General features: G+C 42.1%; 1 protein-coding gene across 21 annotated transcripts in view; it reads left to right on the top strand.

The window, feature by feature from the left end:
• Positions 1-16,237, top strand: part of ABLIM1 (actin binding LIM protein 1) — a 1,283,500-nt gene that overhangs the window by 822,253 nt on the left and 445,010 nt on the right. For all 21 annotated transcript variants that reach the window (XM_069611893.1, XM_069611883.1, XM_069611888.1 and 18 more), the window contains one exon: positions 163-289. In XM_069611893.1, coding sequence (XP_069467994.1) covers positions 163-289 — 127 coding nt within the window. The remainder of the gene's footprint in view (positions 1-162; positions 290-16,237) is intronic.

Below are 16,237 nucleotides of genomic sequence, written 5' to 3'. Positions count from 1 at the left end.
TAGACAGGTTGGGGTAACTATCACAGGACACTAAGCACACATCTAGCTTCCAGTGATTACTTCTTTGTGTTATTGTTGACATCTACAATACATATGTTAAAAGGCATTGTTGAAGATGTGTTAATTGTATATTCTGTTTCTTCCCCATCCCCCACCCTACAGGCTGTGCTGGTTGTGGACGAGACATCAAGAATGGACAAGCCTTACTCGCCCTGGAGAAGCAGTGGCACCTGGGTTGCTTCAAGTGCAAAGCCTGTGGAAAGGTGTTGTCTGGGGAATACATCAGCAAGTACGTTTCTTCTGAGCCTAGAGTGGGGCATTGACCTGCTGTGGGTTTTTATTTGACCCTGTGTTGACAGCAGTGATGCCATCTGTGTTCTGCAGGGAGTATGTCCTCATTCTCAAAAAGGATTCTGGAAAAATATGTATTTATCTATTTATTTCAGTTTGTAATTTTACAATGTGGATGCCACTTCGGATGGCCTGGGAGAAGAAAAAAGAAGCAGGGCATTGCTCTGACAGATATACAAGAAACAGGAAGCATGGGATGAGGTTACATGCCCAAGTAGTCTGCTTAGATCCAGTCAGGATCAGAGATCTGAGCTGACAGTCGGGTTATGCTTTTGCAAAGGCACCTTTGGTTGCAGACATTCTGGTGCTTGCAGGGCATTCATATTACAACAAGAATGAAACAAGTATACGTAGGAACAAGTTAGGCAACCGTTATAGGGCAAAGGCGGGCAAATCCAAGATTCTCAGGTAATGGCTAAATGTGGCAGTGGGCAGAAATTCCCGTCCTAGGGTATAAGTGTAGTAGAGACAAGAATAGGAACCATTGGGGGCAGGGACGTTTATTTGGTTAATGTACTCATGCATATCTGAGTAAGATCTTCTGTTCATGGAGCCAGATCTTCCCACTCCTTTTGACCCTCTCGAGGGTATATTCTGTTTTCCGGGTTCTGGGGAGCTTGTTACAGAATTCCAGACCTAATGCGGATCTCCCTCTGTGTTTCAGTCTTGTGAACCTGCGCGTAATTAGGTTGTTAACCTGTGACGGTCTTAGCAGTCCTATAGGTGCATATTTGGTTATGTAAGAGCTCAGGTATTTAGGAGTAATGGAAAGGACGGAGGATTTGGAAAGTAATAAAGTTGATCCTTGTGTGTAATTCTCGTTGCAATGGAAGCCAGTTCAGGTTTCTCAGACCTGGCGACATATGGTTCCAGGGCATGAGTGCCAACATATGTCTGGCTGCTTTATTTTGGATGAGATGAGGTTGGTTTAGTGGATTTGTGTTTAACCCCAAATGGAGACTATTGCATTAGTCTAGGTGGGAAAGTGCTCTGGTCAACTCAGTGTTTGGTGTCATTTCCAAGTAGGGGAAGTTCTCCTACAGATGTTGTCAGATCTTTTGTGCATTCAATTATAGATGCATTAAGGCACATCTGCTAATTTAATGCCGCCTGAATTACAATCCCACCCCAACATTTTGGGATGAGAAACAGGCTGTATTATGAATCAACATTTTTATGTTTAATTCAAATCACTTGAAAGGTGAAAATCATTTGAAAGGTGGGTCCTAGCTTTATGCTGGGAAAGTCACCATAACATAACATGTATACAATTATAACTGGCTCACAGAAACAAGAATGGGCCTGCCTGTGAGAATCTTACTAAGTGTAATACACCTATTTAGTCACACAATAAATCCACTCCTTTCCTTTCTGTATCTATGGCTAATAAGACAATCTAATTTCTAAGCAACATAATGCAATTCACATTTCCTTACACACCACGTAGCCGGAACATTTAATTTTCCCCCAGATATCAAAAATAATTATTGGTATCAGAGAAATGTCACACAGAAAAGCTACATTTGTGTAAAACACATTTAAATGAATTCCCTTGCTGTGTGGATGTGATGCTTTGGGTTTTCCGCATATGCATGAAATACAATGCAAACTATGAGAGGTTGCATTAGGATCTACAGGCATGTGCTTATGAACGCTGCACTATCAATCTAGAATGCACAGCGTAGTGGTTCACATGTTAAACATTGGAATATAGTTTTATGATTTTCTACCAAATGTAGTAAATACCCCTCCCACTTTACTTCGCAGATCAGGTCAAACTAGTGCAGTGTCCTCCCTCTACTGTGTGATGTTGTGAGTGAGGAGTTCATGTAACTTACTTTGAAATCATTTTCTATGGAATGGAAGTAACAGCTAAACTCCCTTTCAGACGCCACCTGCTTGTTAAATATTTGTGGTTTTCACAGGTCACAAATTATCTGTAAATCCTGCAGATGTAGAAATGTGCCCCCTTCCACAAATCCAGTTATGCCCCTGTGAAAATCTGCAGTGTTTCATTTGGTTGGCTTTGGATTTACAAAAAAAAGAGATGTGCTTTATCTGCACAGAAATGCTATCTTTTCCTTTGTAAACCAACTCTGGCTTGATGTTCAATACAATGAGAAAGCAAAGTGCAGTTCCCGCATTACATGCACAAGCATGTTATTTGCTACGTGCCCACCCCCCTTCACCCCCTACTGGCAGTTACCTCCCAATTCACCCCCGCCTGCGAGTTAGCAAAGAAATTGTTCTAGAGGGCATATGTGCAATTATTTGGGGGGATTTTCAAACACACTTTTGAATAATTATTTAAGGTGCAGGGCCAGCAGAGACCTTAATAGGTTCAGAGTAAATTCCCAGTCTGCTGGCCCCTTCTGTTCTCTCTCTTCCATGAAAGCATGACTGCCTCAGGTGCCAGTTTCCAAATGGCTAAGGCCCAAGTATTTATTTATTTATTTATTTATTTATTTATTTATTTATTTATTCAGATTTGTAGAGCGCACGTCAGCCCGGGGGCATTGTGGCGCTTGTTACAGAAAATATCTTAGTTACATAGGATACAATATACAATAATTTCATAAAAATAAAATATTTACAGAAGCCATGGACATTTGTACAAGTTTGAAATGTAGTATATTTACATGGATTCCCAAGAGTTTCCTATTGTTTTGCCAGGAATGAGGCTTTCAGTTTCCTGTGAAAGATCAGGAGTACCTCCAGATTTTACCCAAGCTCAGCTCTCATCCATTTGGAACAGGGTTTCCCCTTTCTTGGCAGCTTTTACAACTCCCACTCTCTCATTCCCTGTGTGTTTTAGATTTGTAATGGGAATTATTCCCACACTATGCCATCATTACCTTAGGCGTTTTCATTAGTCAACTCTTTCCATTGACTTTCGTAACACGCAGAAACTCCTAGATAATATGGTTCATTATATTTCCAAACACCTGAAAAGGAGGGGGCTGTGTGATCGGACATTTCTGAACTCAAATCATGTTTTATTCCATACATTACCATAGCATCATGCTACATTGATGAAATATGGAGTGTGACTTCAATTATATAGGTTTGTTTTCTCATGGTGGCCAAGCTAATGTCTGGAATTTCAACACTGCTCCCGTACAACCATGTATGCTGGGCTTAGACTGAAGAATTCATTTTTTGTCAGGCTCCCTCGAATACCCATATTGGCAAAACTATATCCAAATGGCAATAATTTCCAATAGAATTAAACAGTAATGTATTCCCCATTTTAAAGGTGTGCTTATACTTTACACGTATTGTAATCACAATAGACCTCTACTTGCATTTATAAGGCTTCACATATATTCTGAATGAAATACACTGCAAGCTGACATGCTTGGTACCATATGAGGCTTCATTTGAAGTCCCAGGTCAAAACTTAACGAAATTAAAATATCGTACACTGTGATGCTTCCTTTTGAAATGCATACCAACATTTTGGTTTATAAAATTACAGGTGAATACATTCATCCCTGTTGAAACTTATGAATATTTTCAGCGTAATGTGGGAAATTGCACCAAGTTTTCTTTTGTACATGTCAATATTTCCCCCCAAATAATGTATAAACCAGTGCCAGTCATTTGTCTTTCAGTATATTGTTCCAGTCCAGCAAGGGCATCCTTTTAGACGACATCAGAAGGTTTTCTTTTTCAAAAAGCGTTTTCAGCATTTCTTGGTTTGAGTATAAGGTTGGTTACCACCCAGTTCTTGGGCCAGTTCAAAGAATGTTCCGGATTTGTGTGGCAAAAACAGCACCATTACACAGGTTTCTATGTCCCACGTGATCAGGTGACTATCTGCATCCCACAGGTGCACTCTTTTCATGTTAGCTGATAAAAAGGAAAAGTCCTGAATATAGCCATCACTTTAGATTATGGCAGTCTTCATTTCTTTTTTTCTTCTCCCCTGCAGTGTTGAGGTGGAACTGTAATTTTTGGGCATGCAAGATGATTGTGGTTGTAGTGGGAGTTTAGTTTCAAAATGACACCTCGATTTTTACCTGGTCTGATGGGGTGAGTGCGGTACCCAGGAGGGATGGCCATTTGAAAGGTACTGCTGCCAGGCTGGGATTCTATGGAAGATGTTCTCTGTTTTAGAAGCATTAATTGGACTCTCTGGGGGAGTTCAGCTCAGTTATGTACTGGTCGTTATCAGGTTCCAGGTTGAATAACACCTACAAATCATCTGCATATACTTGGAAAGATTTTGAGGAATTTGACAATGTCTGCTAAGGGATTAATATGAACATTGAATAGCCATGGCTTATGTTAGAGCCCAGAGGTATATTAATTTTAACAGCAAATTGTTGAGTTGAAATCTCCTATTTTAACCTTCACCGTGCAATTGTCAAGGGAGATGGTGGTGCACTTTAAGGCACTTTCTGTTTTTTGCCATCTGAACTTTTAATCTTTGTATTAGTGCCTAATGGTTGACTATATTGTCGGCAGCTGATAGGTCAAGGCATGATAGGATGTCGGTGCACTGTTGTCAAGTGCTCACCCACCATTGGAACTTTGCCGGTGCCTCTATTATTCCTACTGTTCAGATGCCACCTAGCGATGCCAACCCCACAGAGTCCTTTGAGGGGTCAGCAATGCCAGGTGAACAACTGTTTGATGATTGTTCAAAACATGCAATTTTTATTAAAGTGTGAATGAAGTAAAAATGCCTCACTGTCCCTACTCCGCTGCTGGGGTTTTCCCTGCCTAACTACAGCTAAGGGGAACACTCTAACACAGGATGTCTGGCCCTCACACTAAACAACAAATGCACAAAGAAAATATATGGTCATTCAAATAACATCAACAACATTCACAGTTTCTTGATACCCTTTCAGTAACCCTGGTGGATTCCCTTTCCTCTGATTCAAAGTAGATTCTGCTACAATGTTCAACCAAAGAAAGAAATAGGAAGTCCTGGTGGGTAGGACACTCTCAAATCAGTTCTTGATGTTTCAATGTCAAAGGAACGTTGTGTTAAGCAATGTTCCAACAATAGCAAATCTTTTCTCCTTGGAAAAATATGGACTTTCCACTACCTCAGAACAGCAGCAATGGTGATCCCAGCCACAATGCTTTGTCACCACTTCTACTAATCCAAGAAGACTTGCCACAGTTTGCAAGAAATACAACTTCTACCAATGTCAGTTAAATATAGTTCTTGGTTAACAGTCAGTATGTCATTTGTTAGAGGATTAGGATTCACAATAGGTATATATGTCAGGATGACTTCTTAGTGCTGCTGCTTATACTTCAACAACAACAACTTCACTTCTACTCAGGTTTACAATGAAAAGAGTCTCATTTGCCTCATAGCACTCCACTTTATCTTCATTACTGAAATGGTGCATCTACTGAAAACCAGATATAGAACCACAGCTTCAGTACTTTGGACTACTACCACAGCTTCAGTCATTTGTAATTCAAGACAGGGTTTGACAAGATTCACTTTAAAGTACTTCAACACCTTCAAGTAAGTAAGGCACTCTTCCTCTGAATATCTCTCTTCAAAAGGAGCAGGCTCTTTGCCTTTCTTGTCAGTCTGCCACAATAACAACGTAGGTGTGTCTTTATGACCCACTTCTCTCCTTCTTTCGAAGTCTTGGGCAATTTAGATTTTGTCAACTTCAAAATAATCTTTACAAGCAGCAAGTTTCCCTTCCCCAACATTGCATTCACCTCTCTGCCAACTGCCAGCCCAAGTAATTACCCAGAGGCCTTGGTGCCACTCTCTTGGTTTCCAGTAATGCCTGCACACTAGTACATTAGCCAAGGTTGAACTGTTATTGAGTTCACAGTAATAGTTTGATTGCTTTTCGGCTCTGCAAAAGGCTACTTTCAGTCTTAGTATGGGGAGACTCTTGGCTTGGGCAATGCTTGCTCTTCTCTTCAATTGTAGATACACTGTTTAACTGTTAACTTATTTTACAAGAAATGAATGCCCTCGTGAAATACAGGATAGAGTTCGGTCTTTCTTCGGAAAGCATAATTAGGCACACAAAGCCACTTCTTTATGTAGGTTTGAAAAGTTAAAGGTTTTACAATGGTCTTACCAATGTTAAATGCTCAACAATGGCCTTCACAATATTTACTCTTCATAATGAGAGACACGCAAACACTTCTTCATAAGATTTACAGTCTTTTAAGGATTTGGCAATAGTCTTTCGCAACATTTTCTCTTCACGCGTGTAAATAGGAATTACCTGATACATGCAAGAGCTACTTTTCCATTGTTCCCTTATTAAAGCTTCAACTAACAACTTCAGCTCGCTTCTGACTATATGCGAGTGAATAGGAAACTGGATACTTTTGCCGGCAGTGCTCGTTCAAGGAATCAGAATGTCAGGTTTCAAACACCAGCTTCTGTAATCCTTGTTCTGCGGGTTGCACAACTTCCACGACTTCTGCCACAACCCACTGATTCTGGCTTCATGGGGATCCTCGTTGAAGGTGTCTCTGGTCCAGTCACTCATTTAAGGAACCCCTCTCACTCCTGAGACCCACAGCTTGACAACAGCTCCTCACCTCTGTCACCGACACATGCCCTGTACAGCAACCACAGCAATCAGGCACACATGGGGAAAGACAACCTTCCTGCACACCTTTCGCTGCACAGCTTCTTCACTTCAAAGTTTGGGGACAGGACCCCCTTAGAACAAGCAGGTGAATCTGTTGTATCTATGTTCTGGCGTCCCTCTTGTTCTCCCACTTCTGCTTGGTTTGCCAGATTCGTGCCTTCTTTTTGCTTCTGCTACTGCAGCACACACTCATAGTTCCAGCTCCTTCACATTGCCTGCACCCGAGGGGGCCTTTTATGCCTCCCAGGTTCCTTAAGATGTGCTGTTAGGCTTAATTGCCTGACTACTGCTACAACATACCTCTTCAGCACTCTTCCTCATCCCAGTACCAATGGGATTATGGGACTTGTAGTCCCTAACAACAAAGTTAGTTCTTTTAACCTGTGCTGTTTGGCAAACAGCCATCAAAAGTGTGGGATTACGGGGAAAGTTAAACAGGGGAGTTTCCCAGTCTTCCTGGACTGTCCCCCCATGTGATCGTCTCAATACACCACACCCATGGTCGGGATCAGGAAGTGTCTGCCTTTTCCTACCAACATGAAAAGGATCCCAGACCAGGTTTCTGAGAGGAATCCTCACTGATTCATCGGAGTCCCCACAATCTTACCCTATCACTTGCTGTCCATATCCACTCACTTTCTTTATTGTTAGGCAACCTTTTCCAGAGATGAAAATATCATATTTAGCATCACCTGGCTTCCTGGTGGAAGTTTCCAGAAGTCATGCCATTAATGGATGGGTTGTGGCTGTGAACGCCCTCTTAAATGCTTTAGTTGTCCATGTTGGGAACATGTTGAGCACCGGTGGTCAGTGTGCTGGTATGGGCACCCGCACTGCCACATGCCCCTTTGCTTCAACCCAGTGTCCGGATGCAAATAAAACAGAACATTAGATAATGAGAATTAAATAAATAGACCTTTTTGGTGCTTCAAATTGATTTTATACAAAATAAACATGAGAATAAATACATCATATAGTTGAATTATGTGGTAGAATTGGTGAGAGCAAATCCATGTATTCAGAAAAAATACAAGGACCACCTTTAGCTGGGAGATAGTGTATTTGCAAAAGCGAAGGCGTGCAGGGAATGGTGCCAAGGCATTAAAGACCCAGGGAGGGGACACAACAGCAAAGACAGTCACATAAGTCATTGCAATGCTTTTCAGTATATTAGTGATTAATGGCGATTTAAGAGTGGTATTCATGAAACTGAAAGGAGGAGTGAAATGGGTCTGGAGGAGGAAATGGACAGAGTGATAAAGGCAATGTTACAGTGAATTCATCATGAAAAACAATGACATTGTCCCACAGTTAAATGGCAGGCGTACCAACAGAAGGGGGAGAATATACGTTTAATTATGGAAGAAAGGTTCTAGTTTAAAGTAGCAACAACAAATGGTGCGGGCTGTTCCCGTATCAAGCCGCTATCAGATACTTGCTTTTCCAGAATGCGGTATTATCTCACAATGACTTCACCGCAGTGGAATATGGCAATTGTTTCCACGGTCCCGATGTCAAGACAGGGGAATACTGCTTTTTATCTGCCTCCCTGGGGTCATTAGAAAGGAAGGAAGCAGAGAAAGCCCAAATCAGCATGGCTCCTAGACAAGGCCTGTCAGCTTTGCATAGCTGCGGCTCTCACACTGACGCATGGCTTAAACATTGGTGTATTCACCAGTTGAACCTTATAGAACAGCAACAAAGTTCTAGAAAGATCCTTCATCCAAGACGAGCTCTGTGGGTAGGCATTTTTTACGAGCTCTGTGGGTAGGCATTTCTTATGAGCTCTGTGGTTAGGGATTTTTTACGAGCTCTGTGGTTAGGCATTTTTTACGAGCTCTGTCGGTAGGCATTTCTTATAAGCTCTGTGGGTAGGCATTTTTTACGAGCTCTGTGGGTAGGCATTTCTTATGAGCTCTGTGGTTAGGGATTTTTTACGAGCTCTGTGGTTAGGCATTTTTTACGAGCTCTGTCGGTAGGCATTTCTTATAAGCTCTGTGGGTAGGCATTTTTTACGAGCTCTGTGGTTAGGCATTGTTTACGAGCTCTGTGGGTAGGCATTTCTTATGAGCTTTGTGGGTAGGTATTTTTTATGAGATCTGTGGTTAGGCATTTTTTACGAGCTCTGTGACTAGGCATTTTTTACGAGCTCTTTCGGTAGGCATTGTTTACGAGCTCTGTGGGTAGGCATTTCTTATGAGCTTTGTGGGTAGGTATTTTTTATGAGCTCTGCGGGTAGGCATTTTTTACGAGCTCTGTCGGTAGGCATTTCTTATGAGCTCTGTGGATAGGTATTTTTTACGAGCTCTGTGGTTAGGCATTTTTATGAGCTCTGTGGATAGGCATTTTTTACGAGCTCTGTGGGTAGGCATTTCTTGTGAGCTCTGTGGGTAGGTATTTTTTAGTAGCTCCGTGGTTAGGCATTTTTTACAAGCTCTGTGGATAGGCATTTTTTACGAGCTCTGTGGGTAGGCATTTTTACGAGCTCTGTGGGTAGGCATTTCTTATGAGCTCTGTGGTTAGGGATTTTTTACGAGCTCTGTGGTTAGGCATTTTTTACGAGCTCTGTGGCTAGGCATTTTTTACGAGCTCTGTCGGTAGGCATTTCTTATGAGCTCTGTCGGTAGGTATTTTTTGCGAGCTCTGTGGGTAGGCATTTTTTACGAGCTCTGTCGGTAGGCATTTCTTATGAGCTCTGTGAGTAGGTATTTTTTACTAGCTCCGTGGTTAGGCATTTTTTACGAGCTCTGTGGATAGGCATTTTTTACGAGCTCTGTGGCTAGGCATTTCTTATAAGCTGTGTGGGTAGGCATTTTTTACGAGCTCTGCTGTTAAGCATTTTTTCCGAGCTCTGTGGATAGGCATTTTTTCCAAGCTTTGTGGCTAGGCATTTCTTATGAGCTGTGTGGGTAGGCATTTTTTACGAGCTCTGTGGGTAAGCATTTCTTATGAGCTCTGTGGGTAGGCTTCTTTAGGAGCTCTCTGGGTAGGCATTTTTTACAAGCTCTGTGTATAGGCATTTTTTACAAGCTCTGTGTTTAGGCATTTTTTACGAGCTCTGTGGGTAGGCATTTCTTATGAGCTCTGTGGGTAGGTATTTTTTACGAGCTCTGCCGTTAAGCATTTTTTCCGAGCTCTGTGGATAGGAATTTTTTCCGAGCTCTGTGGGTAGGCATTTCTCATGAGCTCTGTGTGTAGGCATTTTTTACGAGCTCTGCGGGTAAGTATTTCTTACGAGCTCTGTGGGTAGGCTTTTTTTACAAGCTCTGTGGATAGGCATTTTTTACAAGCTCTGTGGGTAGGCATTTTTTACAACCTCTGTGGATAGGCATTTTTTACAAGATCTGTGGGTAGGCAGTTTTTACGGGGAATTTTTCCAGCTCGTTTTCTTATCAGATTCCTGCCGTGGATTTCTTGTTACAATTTATCAATATTTTCACCTCGGGTCCTAACTTGGGGCCGCGTCATTATCCCAAGGGATAGCTACTCCACCGCCCCCCTCCTGTGCATGCTCCCCCCCACCCCTGATGTCTATAAGGCTATTAGCACATAGTGGTAGTAGCAGTGCATGTTTTGGAGTTCTGGTGAATAGGATAAAGGTTACTTTAATAGTGAGTAATGTAAATAGACAAACTCTGTTAGTAAATTAAATGTGTTTTTATTTTGTAGAGTTTAAATACCAACGCTGTCTTCATAAATTGAGGATTTTAATTGCAAATTACTTAAATTGGAGTGGGATTAACAGGGACATCATTTCACCAAAATGCCAGGGGTAGTGGAAGAGACATCACATGACCCTTGACTTCTGATGACATCACAGGAAGTCATGTTATTTGACATCACCCCAAAGTGCTATCACGGGAAGCGATGGAACACGACCTTTCACCCTGGACAAAACAGGAAGTTGCATCACATAGCATTATTCCTAAGTACACTATGAAATATATGGTTACGATATCACTGTAGCATTATGTACGTGTCATACAAGAATGGATCACCTTATGTATCATTAATATCAGTGAGTATAGGCCCATATTACCAAATTACTGTGAATGCAAGCAGACGTCCATGACCAAATGATAATGATGTGTATACAGCACTTACGCTTAAACGCTTTATATAGAACAAATATACATACAGTATCACCACACCTGTGTTGGTACTCATTATCGACTTCAGAAGAATGAAAAAAATGAGTTGAGCTGTTTAAGAACAGACTAAATCAGTAACTCACCCCCTAAAGTGAAATAAACCTTTAATGATTTTACTAATTATTGTATAGAATTCCAGAAAGACAAATTATTTGTTATTCCTATTCTATCTTATTTAGGGTCACTGCTGAAAGTGTTAAACTTGTGGAAACCTGTTTTTTTAAGAGGCCTGAACAAGAAAGCCATGCACTCCAGAAGCAAAGACCCACATGGTGCTGGCCACAGCCAAGGAGTTTGCATTAAAAAATAAATAAATAAATAAAAGTGTAATTAGTTTTTCTTTTTTTTTAGGGGTAGCAAGGGAGACCACAGGGGTAGCAAGGGAGACCTCGGGGGTCGCAGCTGCGACCCCTGGCGACCCCTAAATGATATCCATGGGGATTAACATGAGCAATTAGGAGTAATGTAAGAGTAAATGGTTTATCTGTACGAAGGTGAGAGCATACTCCCCTGTTTTAGCTTTCTGTCTGGTGTGTGAAAAAGGGTCCTGCCAGAAAAGAAGTGTCTTGTTGATAGAAAACTGGCCTGGAAATTGCATTATGAAGTCCCTGTCTGCTTATGAAGTCAGAATGTGCACAACACAGTCAATAATGATCTGAACATTATAAATGGTTGAGGGGAGGTCAATAAGAATTGTGTCATTTACTTCAGCAAACACAACAGTCCTCTTTCAGGGATGTAATTTAAGGGTCGCCAGGGGTCGCCTTTGCGACCCCTGAGGTCTCCCTTGATGCCCCTGTGGTCTCCCTTGCAACCCTAAACAAATAAATAAACAAAAACGTTTTTTTTGCAATGATTTCTTTTTACAAATTGAAGCTCCCTTTTTGTTTTTAGAGTGGTTAGCTTTCTTGTTCAGGCTTCTTTAAAAAAACAGGGGTTTCCACAAGAGTAACAATTTGAGCAGTGACCCTAAATAAGAAAGAATAGGAATAACAAATAATTTGTCTTTCTGGAATTCTATACAATAATTGCTAGACTCACTAAAGGTTTATTTCAGGCACACTTCAGGGGGCGAGTCACTGATTTAGTCTGTTCTTAAACACCTCAAATTCACAATGCAGAGAAAATCCAACAAAAGGCATTCTGAGTAGAATAAGCATCAATTTCAGACTATGTATTTTTCTTTTTGCAAGTTGCAGTTATAGCGTGTTTTTTTTCTGCTGATACATATGGTGATCCATTCTTGTATGAAATGTATATCACGTTATAGTGACATTGTAACCATATTTTTCATAGTGTACTTAGGAACAATGCTATGTGATGCCACTTCCTGTTTTGTCAAGGGGTAAACGGTTGTGTTCCATCGCTTCTCGTGATGTCCCTTTGAGGTGGGGTCAAATGACATCACTTACTGTGATGTCATCAGAGGTCAAGGGTCATGTGATGCCACTTCCGCTACCCCTAGCATTTTGGTGAAATGGCGTCCCTGTCCTCTTTGCTCTGTATCTGCACTTCAGAGTCGAAGGATGTGCTTTCCTGGAGTGAAGCCTAATATTGAGACAATGTAACAGTAGGGCCACAGCTGGAATCTGAAAAGAAAACAGAGCTGGGGTGATTAATTGTCAAACATTTCCCCACAGAAGCAAATTGGAGAAGTTGTTTTGGGCGAGTTACGATATTTGCATACATATGTTGCTGTTCTCTCATGCTCAAAGGGCGATCACACAAAAAAATGCACCAGGCTGCCCTTTTAACTGCTTGCAAATTAGAGCAACTGGAGAATAGCATATGCTATTTTACTGCATAAGTGCAAACCCTTGAGGAGGCAGACACGTTAGGAAGGTATGGAAAATGCGACTGTGGAGGCTGCTTGCAATGCCAGAAGGAACGGCAGCATCAGCCGGTCTGCCCAGTCACCACCTGCACGTGTGGCAGTCATATCATGGCAGCAATGCTGTGCAGGTGCTGTCCGCGAATTCATGTTCTTGTGATTAAAGGACTTCTGCAATGCTGACGGCACGAGTGTGCAGCTCAAGCAGAGACAGGCTTTCCGAGGCTGTCATAGTGCGCCGCTTAGCACATTCACAGCTCAATGCGGCATCAGTGCGCTATCCTCGTGCCTCATGCATCGGCTTGTCGCTTGATGCAATCCGAGTTGCGCAGTCCTTTTATCTGATCAATGCAGGTTAGCAGAACTATCCTCAGCAAAGACCACTTGCATGAAATGGCATTTCGGCATCTTGAGTGTTTGCAAACGGGAACATGGCCATAGCATGCTCGCATGTATCCATGTCCGACATCTTTCCTAATCCTCACACTATATTAGGTTTGTCTCACAATTGGTGGCACTCAAGCACCTCTGACGAGTCAAAACTAAAGAGGAGCCGCATGTCTTGGAAAATAAAGTGTCTCCTTTGTCCGTGGGAAAGGAATGATGGAAAAATCACATTGTTTTGAACATGTGGCTGCGGAATGAGATCAGAAGCTAGCAATGGGCGTGGCCTTGGAATTCAGTTCACCTTTTGTCGTTGTTAAATACAGAAGAGACACATGTAGGGTGGAGCCCATTGACCAAATGAAGAGTAAAGTCCAGTCGGCAATTCAGAATGGCCGAAACAAGTATGAACCTTATCTCCTTTAAATTAGTTATGTACTTGTGCCGGTTCATGATGGTTTTCTGAAAAACTAAGTTGTGGGCAGACCAATTCATCTTCATATAATTACTAGCAAAAGGGGCCTGCACTTTGCACGGGTTCTGTAGGCAGACATGATAACACTCTCATCACTTGTTCAAAATCACGGAGCAGACGTTTAGGGGAGGCGAGTGTTGTCGCGCTGCAGCACAATGGGACCTTCTGTGTGCTCACCCCACCTGTTGCTTCACTCTGGCTCAGTGCAGTCTGTTACGTTGCAGATATCTCTGAAACAAGGTGTCCTAGGGCCTTGAAACGTGGGGCATATACTGGTTGTTCCTGGCATCGAGACAGTTAAAATGAGCTTTGTCCGGTCTGTCCAGGACCACATTAATGGTGTGTACATTGCAGTGCAAATATCTCATAAACGGTGAGTCCTAGGGTCTTGAAACTTGGTTTTCAAAGTCCTTGAAGTTCTGTCCCTTACACCCAGATGCTTGAAATAAACTCTGTCCGGTCCTTCTACGACCACCTTGATGTTTCGCTGATTCCAGGCAACCATCTCACGTGTGCAGGGGCTGAAATCAGGGGAACTGGGTGGGGATTGTCCACATATAATGTAGCCAACAACATCCACAGGGTCCTAACAGATAACTGTGCAGAATTTGGTGCAGATTGGTGGAACGGTGTGGAATTGTATGAGGAACAAGCAAACTAACAGATTTTCCATTTTTTTATATATATATATATATATATATATATATATATATATATATATATATATCGAAGATGTATGCATGTGCTGGATTTTATGTAGCTTGGACCCAGGTGTGGAGGAACAGAGCATTGCACAACATAGCCATTACATGAACAGAGCACAATAATACAGATACAATTAGAAGGCTAGTACACCAAGGACATGAAGAGGGTGCATACAGGACTACATGCTCTCATGAAGAAATACACAAAAGTTTTGTCCCAGATTCATTGACATACGTGTGAACTGGCTGTCTGATAGCAGGCAGCGGGTCCTGGAGGATGAAATTCTCTCAGGGGAAATGCAGGACTTGGCACTCAGGCCCATCCTGTTCATTGCCCTTTTCAGCTATAATGAAACAAGACTGGAAGGGAAGTTTTGTCCAATTTGGATTAAGAGCAGCAGCAGAGTTAATGCTCTGGTGCAATACGAGAAACTAAGCAGGGATTTAAAAAAAACGTCAAAAGTAGTCAGAGTTGTGGCAATTGCTAGTCACTGTAGCCACGACCAAAGTGATGCGTTAAGGATAGGGAATTCCAGGGGAAAAGAACATGGCCAATGGAGGGGATTGAGAGAGATCACAGAGGAGAGTGATTGTGGGGCTTGTCAATCAAGCAAATGCAGTGGTGCATTCAAAGGGTAAAACACTGTACCGGTCATTGAGGACAGAGGAGGACTCAGTTAGAGGCTTATGTCCCTTTGTAAAGGCCACAGCCCAAGAAGGATAAAGAAAGTGTAGCGAGGGTGCCCGGGTGAGCTCCCAAAGTGAGGCTGCACGAGAAAAATGTACATAGGGAGGCACGAAACATTCCGGAAGAGATAATGGACATGTGATTGAGGCATGGTAGTGCCTCATTTAAAGAGTTGTGTGGTATTAAAACATTGGATGATCTCAGGATATTCCAGAGGATGTGTGGTTCTAGAACAGGAGTAATGAAAAGCGGGAAGCTGGTCTGGTGGTGGGGCATGGAAACGTCTCAAGCATAACAAGGCTATTTTCCCAGTGTTGGTGGGAAACATCTACAACAGCTTTCAAGCAGCAATGGTGTTTCCAAAACCTATGTCAAAGTTTAAATAAAAGCCTGGCAGAGACATGAATGGGAAGGTTTAGTGTAAGAGCAAATGCAGAGCAGCAGACATAAATATAGAAGCCGATTTGATTGACGTAGTGGTCTGTACGTGCTGTCAAGTATCCGAGTATTAACATAAAGTCTGATAGTGTGCCAATCTAAGAAATATAGATTTTTTAGCTTCATGTGACATCTATCACAAGGGTCCCTGTCATTCAGCACAATGATCAGTTTTTGCGTATCTGGATGCTATTTTGTACCCCTTTGCCGTTCCCCTTTGGATGCTGCATGCCAGCATTGCAATAAGATATCAGGCCCTTTTCACTCTCTTGATTGCCCCTTTATCCTCCATTCCATGAAAGCTCCTTTCCAGCCCCCTTGACCATCCCCTGTAATGTCCTCGTGCATACATCTTCAACTCCAGAGCTCAGATGAGTATAGTTTTAAAAGGAAATAATGTGTTTTCCCCTTTGACTCCCAAAAAGGTTATGGCCACATTTGACCGAATAATAAATCCCCACCTTAGACACACACAGAATTGAAAATCAGCAGCTGGGGATTCCTTGACTAGCAGAACCAAAGGAAGAGGCATAGAACACGTTAAAGCCATTTACGGTCTCAGTGCAGAAGTATGTCACATCCTTGTTATGTGGGAGCACTGAGCAGGGGAGACCAG

Source organism: Ambystoma mexicanum, chromosome 8 (assembly GCF_040938575.1).
Source record: "Ambystoma mexicanum isolate Mex_15411 chromosome 8, UKY_AmexF1_1, whole genome shotgun sequence".
NCBI classification, from domain to species: domain Eukaryota; kingdom Metazoa; phylum Chordata; class Amphibia; order Caudata; family Ambystomatidae; genus Ambystoma; species Ambystoma mexicanum.
The sequence above is the reverse complement of the archived record's forward strand: the minus strand, read 5'-3'. Positions and strand labels throughout refer to the sequence as shown.